The following is a 21,254-nucleotide window of genomic DNA, read 5'->3' on the forward strand; positions in this document are numbered from 1 at the left end:
TATTGGTTTACATGCACAATGAAAACACCGGATAATAAGGAATACCGTAGTGAGGCAAGGAACTACTTGAATATTATAAACATTGACATTTGCATATACTTAGTCAATGATGCATGTAATCCCATATATATCGTTAGTGATGAGTATATGTGAATACGGTTACATTGTTATCAAGCTCTGTGTGTACTTGGATGGTGTTAACAAGGGTAACCAAGTCCAAAATCACCACACTGTGCATCAATGTATGCTACTACTACTACCACAGTAATACCATCAGAATCACCACTCTGTGTCACTCATCAAACTGCTCGTCTATCTCGTCATCTGACTCCCCGAGTTCAAAGTCAGGTTCTGGATCATCCTTTAGTTTTTGGTTACTGCAGGTCTGTAGCCTGCACGTGTCTGTGCATGTCAGTCCATTTGACAGGCACGTGCAGCTTGGCATTGTGCATGAACGCGCACACTTGCATGCGAGCAGTTCCAAGACCACGTCTGTTGCGGATGGGGAGCGCAGCCAGTAAATGGCCAGCTTGCCATCATCGTCTGTCCATCCATTCTCAATAAGGGCTTGGCACCACAGGGTTAGCCTGCAGACAGCACCTCCAGATTGCTGCCTGATAGTTGGCTCGTTGAACATGCGTGAAGAGACAGTCTCTACATGGTGGCAGCTGGCCGGACTCGACTTCTCCCCTTTTGGTGCAGAAGAGCTGGTAGCGCAGTTCGTTCACCTCACCAGTGCTGCTGTTAGCAACGTACATGCGACAGGTGAACTGCTCAATTTTCTGGATCAGCTCATCACTCGCATTCCATGACTGCCCCAGTCAACTAAAAGTCTATTGGCAGGAAGTGTCCTTTCTCACCATCATCAGGGCATTCAGCTTCGTTCGACCGGCGAATGCACTGACAGTGTCGCAGCCTGTGAAGGCGTGTAAGCCAATCAGGCTGTCACAGATGCTGTCTCCAAGTGACCTTGCCAGTTTGCCGATATCGACAAACTGCGTGCGGTTCTGAATCCCATACTTCTGGTAGATGGGACAGGTGATGTCCTTCTGGAAGCCAAGACAAAGCACCATGACATCAGTGTCCTCAGCTGTGATGATAACTGCCTTTGAGCCCACATTTTCTGCATACAATGCATGCAGGAGCAGACGGGTGTTAGCTTCTTCATGCGTAGAGTGCAGCTCTGCTACTTTCTCACACTCAGCTTCTGTCAATTTGTAGCAGGTTTCCTCACAGATCATGTACAACACCTTGCCATGCAGCATCTCTCTGTATCGTGGGAGTTTCCACTCTTCCACCAGAAACTTGATGAGACTGTTCTTGTTGGAGGGACTGCACAGGAATTTTCTCCACTACTGGACGTGGTGTCCCCCTGCAAGGTTCTTGTGCTGGAGAGTGGTGTCTGTACCCCGGGTTCAGTCGTTCAGCATATTTGATGCTATACATCAAAAACAACATCGATCTCACTCTGTGCCCCTTCGTGGAGGACCTGGGTCAAGGCTGACTGCCCATCTGTGCAAAGGTTTTGTTGTTGCCATTCATTGTTTGGAGCAGGCTCATCCCATCAACGATGGAAGTAGATGGGGTTGGGATGTCTTCTGCAGGAGACACATTCTTTTCAAGCTCTCTGGCAAGTGCAGCCATGTTCGTTTTTCGTAGGAACCCATCAACATTTGCCAGTGCCCATGGCAGTGGTCCCAGTGGGTGGGCAAGGACATCCTTCATATTCACCTTCCTACTTTCAGCCACCAGGATCATGTGGCTGAACAGGTTTCTATCTTCCTTCAGAACCACATTCTGTGCTTTCTTTCCATGTGCTGTTTTTGTGTTGATATTGGAGAATGTCTTCAGACTTTGCTTGGTCATCTTGTGGAATTTCAGAGATGGTGGGTCCTCAGCTAACCTTGTTTGCTTGAATACCTGGTAGGCCTCTTCTCCTATCTCAAGAGCTCTCAAGCGATCCCTGGTCACATCAGGTGGAGCCATGGTGCCAGTGGAGAGGCTAAGCAGATCTGTCTGATCAGGGGACATAGGATTGATCCAGTTATTCTCTATAAGGCCAATGAGAGACTGGATATCTGCTTCATCTCTCTTGGTGCTTGGACCCTGTAGATCTGGATGGGACGGTTTGGACCTGCCTTGACCTATCAGGTCTCTCAGCTGTCTGAGGTACATGCTTCTGTTCTCAGCTGTTAGGTAATATTTGGTCACGGCTCTTGGTTTCAAGCTGAATCCCTTTGTCCCTCCAGCTGTCTGGGTGTCTTTGTTCACCGTTTCTTCTATAGCTTGGTCAACAGGGATTCGGCCAAAGGGATTGGTGGAGCCCATTTGAACTGAGAAGCCTCCTTCCATGAATTCCGTGTACACATCTGGGTGTGTGATGGGCAGCTGAGACATCTGGGCGTAGTAGTAGGGGAGGTAGCATGCATAATGCATCCTATCATAAGCGAAGAACCATGGGATCATTGCTCGAATGCTTGCCAAGTGTAGCATCCAGTCTCCCTCTCTAGATGCTCGGATGAGCCCCAACAAGATTTCAACCAGGTCCAAACAGGACATCCAGAAGGCCGAGAGGCTGCCGTTTCCACCTTTGAGGAACTCGCGGTAGACTTCAAACAGTTCCATGATGAATGTACATGAGCTGTGCTCGAGGACCTCCTTCAAAGCGGCTTGTGAGACTTCTTTCCCAAGGTCGTCAGCGGTCCTCAGTGTCTCATCCAGGTGAACCATGTCGTTCATGCGAGTTGCTTCCAACCAGGACAGGAAACCATTCCATGTCAGTCGCATGAGAGCCTCACACAGGGGTTTGTGTAGTCGCACTGCCCTGTTGCACTTGCGGCCATCCGTAACACCGGCAATGGAGCCTTCTGCGATCATGCCAGACTCAATGCAGAGATCTCGGAGTCCAGCATCTTGGAATCGCTTTCCTATTGCCAGCAGTGTGCAGATGGTGTGGAATACCCCAGGCCTGACGATGACATCATGGAGCTTGTCACAGTGTTTACATGTGATCTCGACAAGCCTTTGCATACAGGGCTTGGTCAAAGACGCAGATAATCTTTGTCAGGCCTATGTACTGCACGACGCTCAGTGACTGGTACAGCACCTCGTTGACAGTAGACACTTGTGTCGCTGGAGCATTGATAGTAGGCAGATAGTCTACATTGTCAGGGATGACCGTCATCTTGTGTTCCCCCTCTTATAGCCTTGACAGCAAAGTAAATAGCCAGATATGACTAGGCTAGACATCTGCTCCAGAGAATAAGCGTGTCCATGATAGGCAATTCAACTCGGTTATGTCTTAAATGCGGAGACAGATTGCGATGACAGATGCTAAAAACGCTCTTTTAAGGCTTTGTTTACTTGGCATAGTTCGTATAAAATCGGAAAAACTAACTATATATTATATTAATAGCTAGTTTTTATGATTTTAATCATCAATTATTACCACTAACAAAGTTACAAAGTTATTGGTAATAATTGTGTGCATGTTATGAAAGTTTACAATTTAATGAAGCAAAATATAAAAATTGACAAACTGAACAAAAACATGATTTTTGCCTGTAGCACCCGGCCTTAACTAATCATCTTAACAGGTACATCAACAATACATTGAGGGTAAAGTTAGCACTTTAGATATCTTGACTTAACAGAAATAATAAAGAACCACCAGTACTTGCCTCGCCTGCCAGTAAATGATCATGAGCAAACAAGCAGTGAGAAACAGAAGTGAAACAGAGATCGCCTATCTATTCCAGACGTAACGAAGTCACTGAAATTGAAGAACAAGCGTGAATAAATGCAAGAATATGTATGAAATGCATGCCTTGGGGACAAACATCTATTTTGTTAATTATTTCTTGTCTTAATTAACAGCCGAGGTGTTGGAATGTTTTATTTGTAACGTCCGGGCAAATAGGCGTGATTGCGATAGGTGAAAAAACAGGTTTCCTGCGAGTAAAATTCAACAGTTGCTCATTTGGAAAGGTTATCATGGATTACTTTACTTCTGTTGGTGTAACAAATAAAATGGCACCATTGAAGTTTTGCCACCTTTGGTGGTACCGATATCTGGTCTGGCCCAAGGACGATCCGTTTGGACGGAGAGAGCGGCACACGCGAGGGGAGCGTGACGGCGACTGGACGTTGGGAACCCCTGCAGGGGGTGGCACTGCCCTGCAACCCGGGCAGGCTTTAACGGCGCGCTACAACGGTTCCCTCGTTATTCGCGAGAAATACGATCCAGAGATGCTCGTGAATGTCAACATTTTTTTGCGGAGAATGATATTGACTCTACGAATATTGTACAGCGCGCAACGTCAGCAGATGCTTCTAAATCTTCGAGAAGTTTTCTATCTCTCTCATCTCATAACTTTATTTCTCTCTCTCTCTCTCGATGCACTTAGTCGTGTAGAGTTCCAGATGCGATTCGTGGATAGCCATCGCGCAGAGCAAGTTCGTGAATAACGAGGGAACACTGCAGCATTGACGTATTTGTTAAGAACTTGACTTTGAGTGAGAAACTTGAAGATGTGGTGTCAGTTGAGGTGGTATGTCGTGAGCAGGTGGGCAGTTACATTGTATACTCAGATACCAATGTGAGTGTTGACACGGCTTCTGGATGCTGCAGTTATACGAACTGCAATGGACACGGAGGCCGGAGTTCAATTCCCGGCCCGAGTTCAATTCCGGGCCTGAGTTCAGGTCACCACCATCACGGCCAACATCAGTGGATGGGTGATATCTGAATTCATACTGGGCTCCTCGCTTCATAAATTCCCATGGAGTAGCGTGGTGACGTATGATCGAACAATTTCCCGCACCTCCGATTACCACGCTTTGGCTACGTACGGTGCGGAAAAAGTTCATCATACGTACACCGCACCTCTGACCAGCACGGTTGGCTCGGCACGGTGCGAAAGAAGTTCAACATACGTACAATCCCACATAACTGACATGGCATATGTAGGTTTTCATTCAGCAGTGGACTGACAAAGGGCTGTAAAATAACAATTTACAATATGGCACAAAGCTTTATATTATAACACTGATTATTTGTATGTTAACATTCCATTGATATGGCTGGTTTTGGTATAGAGATACCATATACGTTAAATATTACGTATTTTGATTTATAGATACGTTAATTAATAGTGTTGAATCTAGTGTTGTAATCGGGTTAATTTGTTGGCGTGTTAAGAGTCGCACCTCGAAGCGGTTGGAACAGCGCTCGCCGCTGATGGTGGCGAGATGTTAACTACCTCGCCTGGTATACAGGAGGTCGCGAGTTCGATCCCGACCTTGACGCCTGCTGTATATTTGGAGTTTGCGTGTTCTGTCTCTCTCTCCCCGTGGTCACGTGAATTTTTCTCCGGGTCCTCCGTCCGGTTTTTCCCTCCACATTCAGAATCACGCATTTAGGAGTATTTGGCTGCTCTAAAATTCTATATGACGATAAGCCACTTCGTTGAGCTGTCATTCGTGACCAGGTCGCTTCTGAAAAAAATATATAGCTCAGTGAGCCTTACCTGGTTTAGTAAAAAAAAATGTTTAGTAAAAAAAGTTTTGGTTTTAACCCACTGCGCCACCACTCCCGTGACAATATTTCAGTACGAGTAATACCCCAATTTACTTCGTCCCCGTTTTACGTCGTTTCGCAAATACGTCGTCACTTTACTACTAACACTGCTACCAAGACTGGCATCGCCCCCCGCGACCCACACACTCTGAACGTCTCTGACAGCATCGTCGTCATTCCAGCCTTCACCGCTGCCTACGACTGCTACTACCCTGATAAACCGCTTCGATTTACATCGTTTCGATATTCGTCGTCGTGAACCGGGAGGGAGGGTGTTTGTTGATTAACGCGACAACGTGGATAATCTAACGATGTTACAGACAGAACACACGAACATCCCCTTTCGTCCGTACCGCCATTTGACTCTGAGCATCTCGCACATTTTCCTTTACGTGGTTATCAACGGAACCAAAAATCTAAACTTACGCCAGCCGTATTGCGTATTAATGACATCGAGCATAACCAATGGACGAATTCCCTTTATGTTAATCACGATCCTTCTGTTCACGTTATCTGATTACGTGCCAATTACACGAGTTGAACGAGATTTGATTGTATCCTGAATTACATTTACGCCGAAGATTCTAATAAAAAACCTCAGCACAGCGAACATCTGTGTCGCCCCTACTTGTCGTGACTGGTTACAGTGGTGCAGTGAGGGATGCAAGTGATGAGCATGATGCGTGTGTGAGACAGCGTGTGTGCATGTGTAATGAGCACGCGTGTGTAATAATGCGTGTGTGTGTAATGTTTGTCTGTAATGATGGGTGTGTAGTGTCAGTGATTCAGACAAGGTTTTTAGGAGGCACCTTCATTATTCGAACATTCACGGTCTCGTCTAGACACTCTACAGTTGCTTAGCCTCGCCTGTACACAATACGAGCTATCTCACACTGACGACGCTGACTGAGACAGCCAACAACTCTCTGTCAGCGCAATATCGAGTAAAAACGGCAGCGACGACGGCGACGAGACGACAGCGACGACGAGATGATCCAATCCCAGAACCGGCAACCTCGAGCTCCCGCTCTCGGCTCCTTTTATCTTACCAGCGCGGCCTGGCTCCGCCCTGGCTGCGCCTCCCTTCTCGAACCCACTAGCAGGTTCCAGGGGCCTCCAACGGTGTCCTCCACGACCCTTGCCCTAGTTCCTCCGCCCTGCCAACACACCGTGCACGCCCTCACCGGCTGGTGTGTAATGTCTGTACACCACAGTTGCTGCTGTCCACCAGCTTACGCTATTACACTACATCACCCCCCCCCCCCCACCTTGTTTAAAAAACAGCCGTCCCGGCTGATACACAGCAACGCAACTGGGTGGACAGGCAGAGCAATCCCATGACCGAGGAACATCAAAACCCCCCAAAAAATACAACCAAAAAATATATAGTCACGACAGTTCCCGCGAACCAACAAGCAGAACGACCGATCCACCCGGGCACTACTTGGCGCGCGGCGCATGCAACAACCGCCGACCAATAACACCCAACACACAACACTATACGACCCATTACCCTTACCACGACATTTTCCTCAAATCACACAGCACAAGGGAGAGTCCACATTACCGGAACGTAGCTCACATGAACCGGGTCCTTGACGTCGGTCCCCCACCTTGGGCAGGATCTTGCACTTCTTGGGGCTCTGGGGGAAATACAAATGGCCTCAAGGGCACGGCCACTCCCTGGATTCATCAGCAGAACTTGACCGGGCTGCAGCCTCTGATCCCTCGCACGAGGCGACCTCAGAGGCTCGGATCCTGTGGGGCTTGGGGAGCAGTTGCCGGCAGGGTGGAGGGCGTCGGCAGTGCCGCCAACGTCCCGCTGGCACTCCGGCACTCTCTTGCGACGTGGCCCGGCCGACCACACCTGAAGCAGGTGGCCGTGGGTCTCCAGGGCGGAAGGGGCTCCTCCTCTCGCCGACTCCAATCAGGTGGCCTTCTCCTGAAGCCTGTCCCGCGCGGCCTTCGGCGGTACAACGCAACCGCCAACTCCACTCCCGCCACGTGGGCCCCTGTGCCCCTTCGGCGTCCCCCGTCCAAGCCGCCACCTTGGGTCATTGCTGCATGTTCTCGTGGGTCTGAATCCACCGTCCTCGTGGGGAACTCGCAAGGACGGGATGAAGTCTCATGTGCCAGAGTCACCTGGGCCATCATCATTGCGATAACATAGCACAACGGGATAACATGACACAAAGAGATAACATGACACAAAGGGATAACACGACACAAAGAGATAACATAACACAACGGGATAACATGACACAAAGAGATAACATGACACAAAGGGATAACACTGCACAAAGGGATAACATAACACAACGGGATAACATGACACAAAGAGATAACATGACACCAAGGGATAACACTGCACAAAGGGATAACATAACACAACGGGATAACATGACACAAAGAGATAACACAAAGGGATAACACTGCACAAAGGGATAACACGACACAAAGAGATAACACAAAGGGATAACAACACAAATGGATAACACTGCACAAAGGGATAACATGAAACAAATGAATAATAAAACACAACGGGATAACATAACACAAAGCACAACTATGCGGAAAAGTTAAATCAGAGCGACAGAAAGTCGTTTGTACACTGTTCAATTGATCCAAATTTAGAATTACTGCCAACGTTTACTTAACACGTACCGTCAATATCTGAAAGATAAATATCTAAATATTTAATATTCAATTCAATGTCTATGGTATGTCTCCATAAAACCAACAATATAAGCAAAATGTAAATAAGATGAAAATAATTTCAGTGATTTATTTTGGCAATATAAGGTTATGTCTGTTACTAAATAACTACCTGTTTGATCCGTTGCTCACGTGCCAGGAACGTTCATCTTGAAACGCCGAACATGACATTTCCATGAGGGCCACGTGCTGTGTAAAGTGCAGTCTCCAGCTAGTATTCGGTCTCTCTCTCGGCCCTTTGGATCTTCCCACTATGAAACAGGACCATTGCCTGAAACGTCGCCCGTTATGTTATTTTCCTCTTTGGGGGCCAGCGTTATTGACGATTTTTTTTCTAACCTCTAAGTGCCCTTGGCAAACTCGAGTCGGTGGTAACTCGCCGCTCGCATTATTATTCCACCGTCTAGGCGGTGTCCACAAGTGGGCAGCGTGCTCGTACAGTGCCGTACGGTCACATATTGCATGCTTGCTGGAGCCGAGCGACACCTGTGAAAACAATTCGGCCGCACTTTTAAATTGAGACCGCATGCTGCAGCTGCTGCAGCTGCTGCAGCTGCTACAGGCCACGTGTTGCTACGTAGCCGGGTGGTGGCGGTGGTTACCACTGCTACACGTGACTACCGCCTGTGACCCAGCACTGCGCAGGCAGTAACGAGGGGTTGGTGGATCACCGCAAGAATGTTGTGGAACTCCCTTGGTCCACACTTGCTGCAGTAACAGCAAGTGTGGACCAATCGCTATTTGCCGCTGTCTGTATGGGGATAGAGTGGTGTCCCTTTGCACGTGCGTGGGATTTCCTCCCACTTGCATGATAACCGCATACCTGTCAACCCCTTATCAGTGCCCTACCTTATTACAGACCAATTCAGACCTCATCGGTCACCCCGGGCCGTTATAATTCTCAACGTTCATCCTACAAAGTTCCATCACAAGGGAGAAACACAAACAAATACAAAATTATGTCGCTAAACAAAAACTGATCATTGGTGTCAATGATGCTACTTATGCTACTGTCTGTGATCTTGCATGCTGATACTGCTGCTTGTTTGATAGGTGGATTCACGCACTCGGCCGTGTGGCGGTTGTACGCCGTCTGGATCTGAACACTCAATTTTCCTGCACGAGAATGCGAGTAAGCCGTATGGGTTGACAGGTATGTGAAAGCTCATCATCAATTGGATGTAATTATCTTAAATAGAAAAAATCAATGCAAGATCCACCTTTGTCTCCCCGCAGTGCTGATGTTGGCACAACGTCAACAAACCACCGTCGTTCGCCCCTCAAGGAGGCGGCGACGGCACCACGGCGCTCGTGCCACCCTCGGTGCACTCCGGGGTCGCGTTGAGGTGTCGCGGGCTCCGCTGGCTGGAGGATCACGGAGCAGACCCCGAGTGGTGCCGTGGGCCGGCTGCTGCGCGGGGTGTGATGGCAGACGCGCCCAGCTGTGGGTTATTCATTTAGATTCTATTATTATTTGGCTGCTACACATTTACACATTATACGCCCACTTTGTTGAGCGATCATTTGTGTCCAGCGTCGCTTCTGAACAAAAGAGCTAGACAGTATAGCGCAGTGGGCTTTACTTGGTGAAATAAAAAGTAGTTTTTTTATAATGTATAGCCCCCCCCCCCCCACTGCGCCAACTCGCTGCACTTTATCGGCCCGGCGCTCCGCTTCGTTGTTGTGAGTGTCGCTCCCATGTCCTCTCAGTTGTTTCTGGAGGGCGATCTGGCCCGCAGCGTCTAACGCGCGAAGTCTAACACGCGGAGGAGTCTAACACGCGGAGGAGTCTAACACGCGGAGGAGTCTAACACACAGGGTCCCGGTCACGGCAGTGAATCCGCTGAAGGCGGCGCGGCCGAGCGGCGGAGCGGCGGAGCGTCCCCACGGCCGCAGAGGCGGCAGAGGGGGGCGCTGCGCAGCCCGCGCGGCTCCCGGGGACCCGCGGAGGGGGGGGGGCGAGGGGAGGGCGAGGGGGGGGCGAGGGGAGGGCGAGGGGGGGGCGAGGGGGGGGGCGAGGGGAGGGCGAGGGGGGGGGGGGCGAGGGGGGGGGCAGCCGAGACGACAAAACCACCTCGCCTCCTTGCGGGCCACTCGCACACACTGCCGCTGCTGCTACCGCTGCTGCTGCTGCTGTTGCTGGTGGTGGTGGTACTGGTGGTCTCGCTACTGGTGGTGGTGGTAGTGCTGGTAGTGGTGGTACTGGTGGTAGTGGTGGTGGTAGTTCTGGTGGTGGTAGTTCTGGTGGTGGTGGTTGCTGGTGGTGGTACTGGTTGGTGGTACTGGTTGGTGGTGGTACTGGTGGTGGTGGTCTCGCTACTGGTTGTGGTAGTGGTGGTGGTCTCGCTACTGGTTGTGGTAGTGCTGGTGGTGGTGGTTGCTGGTGGTGGTACTGGTTGGTGGTGGTTGCTGGTGGTGGTGGTAGTGCTGGTGGTGGTGGTTGCTGGCTCCCTTCCCCTGCGCTGCTTCGTGCTCTTGGAGGAACGTCCCAAATCGTCAACCACACGGAGGTCGCGGCAGCAGCAGCGGCAGTGGCGATGTCCTCCCGCGTGTGGCTCCAACGCCTCCTGGCGGCAGCGCTACTCGGAGCCGTGGGTGAGGAGGAGGCACCACGACACTCACCACACTGACACTCACCACGAGAAACTCACCACCACGTGACACTCACCACCACGTGACACTCACCACCACCAGCACACTCACTACCAGCACACTCACCACCAGCACACTCACCACCACGACACTCACCACGACACTTGCCATGCGACACTCACCACCACGTGATACTCACCACCACGTGATACTCACCACCACGTGATACTCACCACCACGTGATACTCACCACCACGTGATACTCACCACCACGTGATACTCACCACCACGTGATACTCACCACGACATTCACCACGTGACACTCACCACCACGACACTCACCACCACGTGACACTCACCACGACACTCACCACGTGACACTCACCACCACGATACTCACCACCACGTGACACTCACCACGACACTCACCACACTGCCACTCGCCACGACACTGACCACGTGACACTCACCATGTGACACTCACCACCACGACACTCACCACTCACCACCACGTGACACTCACCACCACGTGACACTCACCACGTGACACTCACCACGTGACACTCACCACGTGACACTCACCACACCAGGGGGTGTTGGGGGTGTCCCTGTGGCTCTTTACGAAGGGAGCGGTGGCGCAGCGGTTAGTGCGCTGCGGAACCCAGGCCACCCGAGTTCTAATGCTGCTCCACGTGGCCACCGGTCAACAGCAGTGACGATTGTCTGAATCGGCCCTGCTCCCCCTCTTAGGTCGACTCAACCTCAAATGAGTACCCCGTTGCCGCGTGTAGCAAACATCGCCACCGGGGCGGAAGACAAAGGCGGCCGGGCGTGGCCGCTTCAGGGGATCCATTCGGACGTGGGAGAAGGGAGGATCGACTCGTTTAACCCACAGCGTGAACACGAATGGGTGCCACTCAAATCTCACCGCATCACTCGAAGAGACGTTCCTGTGGACCGGTTTCGTCGTTATTAAGACTCATCAGTCACCGTTGCAGTCACCACCACCGCTATACTCACCACGTGACACTCGCCACTAAACACTCACCGCATAACACGTGCCACTCACCGTGAAACACTCCACGCCGGTTCTTGTCGTTATTAGGACTCATCGATACCAGCGGGAGGCACCGATGCTGAGCAAAAGTTCCGTTTACTCGAGTAGATTGGGGGTCGCAAATTCGATTCGATCGATTAATGACGGCATTCCTCGTTCATACGAACCAGGTGATTTACTGCTCCTGCTGCTGCTGTGTTGACACAATTCACAGACAAACTCAAACACCCTCCGTGTCAATAACAACACTTGCGTGGCTTTTAAAAGAAAACGAATGGTAATCGTGTAACACGTTGTCGGCTTTCGCGAGCTATTTCATCCACGACAGAGGTGGTCTTCTCGTGGTTTGATCGCCGGTGCGCTGCACGACAACGACTACTCGCAATTACTACTACGAGTCGTAGTTGCTAGTTCTGTTTGAGTGACTCACCTTACTAAGCGGCTGTGTCGGGTAGTAGAAGGTTTAACGGCACATTTATGTTTACGTGATCTAACCCAACAACAACAACATAAACCTCGATGAAAAATATAATAGTCGACGTTTCGGGCACTGGCCCCTTAATAGCGCATTGTTTTTCCTCGTTTAAAAACGCCATCCCACACAAGACTAGGGACGATTCTTGCATGTCTGTCATATGTTTAACTCGAGTACATGTGGTGGGGTTTCACTCCCGCACGTGTGTTGAGGACGAAGTGAGCGTGCCGAGTTCGATTCCCGCTCACGGCCGCCAACACCAGTGATGAATATCTGAACCGGTCCTGGGCCTCCCCCTAGGTCGACTCAGCCTCAAATGAGTACCTGGTGTGGTGTAAACATCGCCACTGGGGAGACAAAGGCGGCCGGGAGTGGTGCTGGCCACCCACCCCCTCGTGTGCCGTGCCGGCCTTCATAGGTGCTGCTCGCTAACAGCACTTGCCCCAACAGTCTGTTAAGGATTTTCAGGGATTTTTTTTTTAGTGTGTGTATATATACCTAGAGTTTTATATATAAGATAGAGTCATACAAGTACATATAAACGTTTAGTACGTACAGTATTGTGTTACACGCGTCACGAGCGAACAGCTGGATTTACTGTGGCACCCTCGCCTATGATCAGGAGCTTTGGGTAAATACCTAAAAGTTGAGATCGCGGCTACAAGAGGCCGAAATTGAGTTTCTCCGCAGGGTGATCGGGTGAGGGGCTCGGTAATCCCGGGAGAGCCTCAGGGTCGAGCCGCTGCTCCTCCGGATCGAGGGGAGCCAGTTGAGTTGGTTCGGGCACCCGGTCACGATGCCCCCCGGTAGACTCCCCCTGGAACTCTACCGGGCAGCAGCAACGTCCCACTGGGCAAAGAGCCTGGCCCGGGACACGCAGGTGGGATTGTGTAGCTTGCCTGGCTTGTTGGGAACCCCTGGGAATTCCCCAGAAGGAGCTGGAGTACGTCGCCAGGGAAAGGGCGGCCTGGAACGCCTGACTCAATGTGCTGCCGCCGCGAGCCTCACCAGAACAAGTGGAGTGAGAAACGAACAAACGAACGAGTGAGCAACGCACAGGCAGCTTTGCGTATACAGAGGGAGACTCGGCGTGATACAGGAACTTTTACACGCGGTCATTTGATTCGCACGTCACGAATGTTAAGGAACGTAATAATAATGGACAGCCCTTTGTCAATCCACTGCTGGATTAAGACCGCCCCACATTGGGTATGGTCACCGTATCGCCCTGGAGATGGGGCGTCGTACTCTGCTGGTGCAACGTGTGCGCACGGGCCGGGGATCGGAGGCTCGAATTCGTGAAGGCATCGGACATCCCCGGAGCGCGTTCACCTCCTGGTGCAACGCTCGCCGGCCTTGTTGGCACTGATTCGAGCGCTGTGAGGTTGTCAGATGACAGTCGGACCTGGTGTGGTGTCGGGGTGTGAGGTTGTCAGATCACAGTCGGACGGGATGTAGTATCACCCCCAATTTGCAATTTTAAAAAATCGATGTTTAACATCGTGGTGAATGTAGCGGCCACTAGTGGCTATAAGGTCCACGCGATGCCGTTAAAGTACGTGGAAATAATAAATAATGTATATCCCATTTGCCAATCCATTGCTGGATGAAGGTATCCTCACTCCATGTCAGTGATCGGGGGCTTGTTTGACCATACTTCACTACGCTGGTTAGTGCGGGTTTGTGAAGCGGCCGTCCACGTACAATATATTTGAATCCAAAAATCTCACTTTGTGATTTGACGCTCGCGTGGATGTTCATCGACGAATAGATGCATCGTCACACCTCTACAGGGCCAGCGATTGGGCTCAAGAGGACACTACGGGTGGCACAGTGGTAGCGCCTGTACCTCACAGCAACATGGACCTGGGTTTGATTCCCGACTCGGGCACCATTCTGCGTGGAGTTTGTAGGTTCTCTCTCCCCCTGTTCTGCGCGGGTTTGCTCCGAGTTCTCCAAGTCACTCCCCATAGCCAAACAAACGAACCGTACAATGTCACCGGTGGTGTGTGGCACATCCCAATGGGGGAAACGTTACACTGCGAATTACTCCGTTGGCGTTGGCACAACAAAAAAACTCGGCAGGACCCTCCCAAAAAGCATGTTAGGACTCGGTGAGACTTATTTGGCATGTGCCTAAACAACCACGTCTGTTCAAAAGAGCTTCGATGCCGATTCAACGGGAGGGGCGTGTGCGCAGCTCCCTGAAATCTTGGGGAATTTAAAACGAATTTTCTTCATTGAAAACTAATTTCTTTAGAACTGCTTTGTGTGTTAAGTGTGTTGTCCTCCCCCCGCCGCACCTCCGATTAGCACGGTTGGCTACATTCGATGCGAAAGAAGTTCAACATACATACAAAATGCATTGCACCTCCAATCAGCACGGATGACTACGTATGGTGCGAAAAAAGTTCAACATCCATACATACATATCTATTAAATAGGTAGCCAGTGACCTGAAGTCACGCTGCTAATAAAAAAAAAACTCATTAATTTCCTGAAAACGTCTTGATAGATCTTGGACTGCAGAGCTCGGGCAATTATTGGCAGCGCTGGTTCACTGGCCTGGCTGCTGCCTTCCAGCTTGTGGCTGTGGTTCCCCGGCAAATGCGAGAGATGCACTTTACATGGACGATGACGACACAATTATATGCATATTAAGGCATAAAAACGCCATCAAGAATGTTCCATATCGGAATTTACGGTCCATATTTCTAATGTTTATATAACACAAGTACTAATACTGAATGTCCGTTAACAAATTGTAGCCTGAATAGGCGTTCGCTAACAGCACATGCCTCAACAGTTAGTGCAGGCCATACGGGTGATCTTTGTCTTTGGATGGGAGTGTGTGATTGTGCGCGTGTTTACTTTTAAGGTGATACGGGGATCTTTGTGTACTTCTGACTGTCATGTTTGTGTTTGTGTGTGGCTGTAAGTGTATGTAAGTGTAGTGGACTTCACAGAGGCACACACTCGAACTTGGAAGCAACACGTTTACTATAACACCCCAACAGGGTAACTGCATAAATGTACACTTGGTTAACTAGACCACAACGGGGTAACTACATAACCGGGTCAGTCTGTGACACACTGCCTGGCCCACGAAGCCGAGCGTAAAGACCGAGGAGCGAGGATCGAAGAGACGTCGCACCGACGGGTTCCATTCTAACAGACAGCCGCGATTGCTCTCGGGACCTCCGCATTATGCTCCCGAGCACGTGGCCTCACCAGAAGGTTCTCGACCGAGCGCCACGTGTCCCTCAAGCCACCCTCTGGGCCCCCTCGTTACCCTGTCGCGGTCACGTGCCCTCTCGGGTTCACCCAGACTGCCACGTCCTCACCTGCCCTCTCTCTCTGACCGCCACCAGAACCATGCCCCCTAGGGCCCCGCTTCCATGCCATGCCCACTCTGGTGCTAGAGAGAGCCTCAAGACGCACCGTTCGACTCTTGTGAATGTAGCTGGTGCTAAACACCATAGTGGCTCCACTTACCTCACTACATAAGTATGAATGTACGTGATTGTGCGTGTCTGCGTGTTCGTGTGAGTATGAATATGATTGTGTGTGTGTGTGTATGTGAGACGGGCGCGGCACGGGCTAGAGAAGAGATGGAGTGATGTGGTACAGGAGGATGTGGAGATGAGTGGACTTGCCGATGACTGGTACCAGCGGTGTCAAGATCGGCCTCTGTGGAGGAGGCTCGTGAAGGACGCTACTGGGCAGTTGGAGGCAGTAGCTCTCCAGCAACAACGGAGGGCGGAGGAGCGACGCTCACAACAACGAGCGGAGCGCCGGGTGGCAAAAGCACAGCAAGTTGGCACAGTAGGGGGCACAGGTGTTGCATCAGCCACTCATCTCAGTCAGTCGACCCGTGGCACCTGGGTCTGCCCCGTGACCTCCTGCCAGCGGGCATTCGACACTTCACGTGGCCTCAAGGTGCACATAGCCTGGCACAAGCGTCGTGGTGACGTCGCCGCCACTTAGTGGCGAATGGCGGTTGTTGTTGTTGTTGTGTGTGTGTCTTGTGAGTGTGGGATTGTGAAGGTCTGAGTACATGTTTAGTTGTGACCATGAACGTTCGATTTCCGCTCACGGCCAACACCAGTGACGATTATCTGAACTGGTCCTGGGCCACCCCTAGGTCGACTCAACCTCAAATGAGTCCTTGGTGCGATGTGTAAACATCGCCACTGGGAAGACAAAGGTGGCCGGGCGAGTTGCTGGCCACACCACCCCCCCCCCCCCCCCCTCGTGAGCCGTGCCGGCCTTCATCGGTGCTGCTCGCTAACAGCACTTGCCCCAGCAGTCTGTTCCGGCTACACGGGCGGCTCGATCTTTGTCTTTGTGTCTGAGTGTGAGGAGGAAACCGCTGTGCAAATAGGAGTAACATTGTAAAATTAGGTAATAAGTGAGAGAGGGCTTGTGTACTTTTAATATCTCGCTCGTCAAACATTCCGCTGCCCCTCTGCCGCAGCAACTGGGCGGCAGTGGACCGAGAGCTGCGGCCTGCCAGTTGCCAGACGGCCTCACGCCCGTGCCAAGTTCAGTGTTTGCACCCGGGTACGGTGCTGAGGTCAGTTTGACCTCTGCTATGGGGGTCAAACGTCACGAGCATCCCTGCAACATGCAGCGCTTACCGACTGCTGTGAGCCCGCCGTGGTGGAGTGGTGGCGCAGCGGTTGGCGCACGAGCGGCTCTCTACATCCGGTGAACTCAGTTCGGTTGCCCACCTCGGGTTACATCAGCGGCGAGTAATATCTGAACTGGCCCTGCCTGGGATCACATCTCTTCCCATCTAGATTTGAAAACGAATTTAATTGGAACTGCTTTTTGTGTTTAGTTTGTTAACCTTTCCCACGCACCTCCGATTGAAGTACGGTTGGCTATGCACGGTGTGAAAGAAGTTCAACATACGTACATACAGTACGTACGTGAAACACGCATGGTCAACGAACCCCCGTAACAGATGTGGCATTGGGAGGCCTTCATCCAGTAGTGGATTGACAAAAGGGGCTGTGTATAATATGGGGCCCCTCCGAAAGGCATCGCGTGTCCCATCGGGCACGGGGAAGACGCGTGCGATCAGCCGCACAAAACGCGTGCGATCAGTCACACATAGCAGCTATTATGCTGATACTTTAAACAACAATGTTCAAGAGCTCTCAGTCACTGAGATCCACAGAATACTGGGATTCCTTATACAGCAGCAGAGTCTCTGTGGGCCCCAAGCATTGTCATGGGCGTCCGTGGTGTATTTTGGGAAGTTTGAAAAATATATTTTGAAGTGTGTGTGTGCGCATGCTTCCATTTTGTGTGTAATTGTATTCGTGTGAGGGTATGTGTGCTTGTGTGTGCTAGTGTAGCGGTTAGAGTGCTGCTTCGACGGCCCGATATAGATTCCCACTCACAGCCGACACAAGTGACGATTATCTGAACTGGTCCGGGGTCTCCCCTAGGTCGACAAAGCCATCGCCACCAGGGAGACAAAGGCGGCCGTGTATGGGGCCGGCCACACACCCCCTCGTATGCCTTGCCAGCATTCACAGGTGCTCGCTAACAGCACTTGCTCCAACAGTCTGTTAAGGCTACACGGGGGATCTGTGTGAGTGTGTGTGTGGAGAGCAGTTGTGTCGCGGCGAACACACTGAGCTTCGATTACCGGCCACGACTAACATCAGTGGTGATTATCTGAACTTGTTCTGGGCCTCTTCTAGGTTGACTCGGCCTTAAATGAGTGCTTGGTGCAGTATATAAACAGCGTTGTGGAGACAAAGGCGGCCGGGCGTGGTGCTGGCTACCCACCCTCTTGTGCAGCGTTCCAGCCTTCATAGGTGCTCGCCAACAGCACTTGCCACAACAGGCTATCCAGGCTACACGGGGATCTTTGCCTGTTTGTCTTTGCAGGTGCGAGTACTGCCTATAAATAGTTTAATATGAAGAGAAAGTATTCGCAAACAAATCTATAAATCACTACAATAATAACAATACGATCATAGTTGTACACTGTTTTTAATCGTAGTGATCTTTATTTATCGAGCCCCTTTCAAGGCCACGAATTAAAGTAAAATAAAAGACAACGACAAATGTTGTAAAAGCTACTCGAAAAATAAAGCAAATGCATTGAAGAGAATGGAATAAATATTACAAGAGTAAAATAGCTAAATAAATATCAGTTGTCGTGATAAAACGAGAATGCTAAACTATAGAAATTAGTCTCAAGCCTCGATGAAGCTTCATCATCGTCATGATGAATATGATGATGCAAGGCCGAAGCCATGGAGTCAACATGGGGGGGACCAAATCTTCCTGCGTGTCTGGGGGTCCCAACCCAGAAAAAAATCTAAATTTGAAAACTAATAATGAAAATATGGACTTTTCATTTATATTTTACAACAATGTCTAATAGTGTATAGTATTACATTGCTCTGTTTTTACTTTTTTACCATTTCTTGTTTCATTGTATGTAATAGCAGAGAGTAGGGATTAATAAAGTACAACCATAACCACAATCATATAAACAGACGTCTATGCATTGATTTATATGAAGACAAGTCCAGATATTGTGGCCAAGGTTTAGCAAATTGTTCTTTTTATTTACATAGCATAGCAATTTTTGCATAGCAGTATATGGGGGGGGGGACAACTTGAGCATATTTGAATATTGGGGGGGGATGTGTCCCCCCCCCAATAGACAATTCTATTCAGTTAGAAAAAATATTTATACTAACAATCATGGATGTTCCCCCATTATTCGTTAGAGGCTACCCACTGCCACCATCACCACCACCATTGTCACCATCACCGCCACCGCCGCCACCATCACGACCACCACTGCCACCATCACCGCCACCACTGCCACCATCACCACCACCACTGCCACCATCACCACCACCACTGCCACCATCACCACCACCACTGCCACCATCACCACCACCACTGCCACCATCACCGCCACCGCCGCCACCATCATGACCACCATCAGGACCACCATTATAAACAACACGTTCAAGAGCTCTCAGTCACTGAGAGCCACCACCACAACTGCCACCACCGCCACCACAACTGCCACCGCCACCACCACAACTGCCACCGTCACCACCACAACTGCCACCGCCACTACTACTGCCACCACCGCCACCACTACTGCCACCACCGCCACTACTACTGCCACCGCCACTACTACTGCCACCACCGCCACGACTACTGCCACCACCGCCACTACTACTGCCACCACCGCCACCACAACTGCCACCACCGCCACTACTACTGCCACTGCCACTACTACTGCCACCACCGCCACCACAACTGCCACCACCGCCACCACTACTGCGACCACCGCCACTACTACTGCCACCACCGCCACTACTACTGCCACCACCGCCACCACCACAACTGCCACCACCGCCACTACTACTGCCACCACCGCCACTACTACTGCCGCCACCACCACAACTGCCACCAGCGCCACTACTACTGCCACCACCGCCACTACTACTGCCACCACCGCCACCACTACTGCCACCACCGCCACCACCACAACTGCCACCAGCGCCACTACTACTGCCACCACCGCCACTACTACTGCCACCACCGCCACTACTACTGCCACCACCGCCACTACTACTGCCACCACCGCCACCACCACAACTGCCACCACCGCCACTACTACTGCCACCACCGCCACAACTACTGCCACCACCGCCACTACTACTGCCACCACCGCCACCACCACAACTGCCACCAGCGCCACTACTACTGCCACCACCGCCACCACCACTACTGCCACCACCGCCACTACTACTGCCACCACCGCCACTACTACTGCCACCACCGCCACCACCACAACTGCCACCACCGCCACTACTACTGCCACCACCGCCACGACTACTGCCTTGCGGTGCAGGTCAGGCACGCCACGCGTGGCGCCGGGCCTCATGTGACGCGGCAGGAACCGCGCGTGACCTCTGACCTCTCCTCCCTGTCGACGCAAGGCCCCTTTCATTTGGGGAACTGTTCTGATGAGATGTTTATTCCAACCGGGGCTGGAAAAGTTTAGACAATGGATTCATTTTTTTGTAAAACTAAACAATGATAACTAAAAATAAGGAATGTCCAGCTTTTATTTTATTGTATTGTTCCTTGTTTTTTTTCCTAAAGCCGGCTTATTGTATAAACGTAGACGGCCGTGTATGTGTGTGTTTTTTTAACTAAAAGTTTATTGTTGATTTAACAAAATGTGTTTTATTCAGTCATGTTATTTGCAGTTTTACGCGATTGTAGTAATCTAAGTTATGTTTGCTGATAAATTTTGTTCATATTTCTTGAGCAATACAAAAAACTCTTTTTTTTATCAGGTAAGGTCCACTGAGCTATGTAGCTTATTTTCAGAAGCGACCTGGCTATCACTAATGATAGCTCAACAAAGTGGGCGTATCGTATCAGCAAAAACTCTAAACGCATGTTTTTAAATGTGGAGCGAAAAAAACTGAGAAAAATCCACGCGACCGCGGGGAGAGCATGCAAACGCCAAATATACCCACGACCTCCTGTGTACAAAGCGAGGTAGTTAACATCTGGCAGCCATGAGTCTACAATGACATTTGGACGTATTGGCGGTATACACCGGTGCAGCATAACACAATGGTCTTCATAAACATATTCTTTGGGTCTTTTGGTAAAGTCACGTAGATGAGTTAAAATTAATGAATAATAAACAAAAAACTATGACGTTTCGATCACAACACCAGCGATCGTCATTAGGAGGAAAAAAAGAGGGGGAAAGCTGGTTGTTATTAAAAGTTTAAAATGGGTGTAGCCCAAGGGTCATAAACGAA

At 50.6% G+C, this 21,254-nt stretch overlaps 1 protein-coding gene across 1 annotated transcript in view; it reads left to right on the forward strand.

Moving 5' to 3' along the window:
• Positions 1 to 521, forward strand: part of LOC144736645 (electroneutral sodium bicarbonate exchanger 1-like) — a 59,719-nt gene extending 59,198 nt beyond the window's left edge. The window contains exon 25 of the mRNA XM_078619215.1: positions 479 to 521. Within this exon, the coding sequence (XP_078475341.1) occupies positions 479 to 521 (43 nt within the window). The remainder of the gene's footprint in view (positions 1 to 478) is intronic.
• The last annotated feature ends 20,733 nt before the right edge of the window (positions 522 to 21,254 follow it).

Source organism: Lampetra planeri, chromosome 62, assembly GCF_965212315.1.
Source record: "Lampetra planeri chromosome 62, kcLamPlan1.2.h2, whole genome shotgun sequence".
NCBI classification, from domain to species: domain Eukaryota; kingdom Metazoa; phylum Chordata; class Hyperoartia; order Petromyzontiformes; family Petromyzontidae; genus Lampetra; species Lampetra planeri.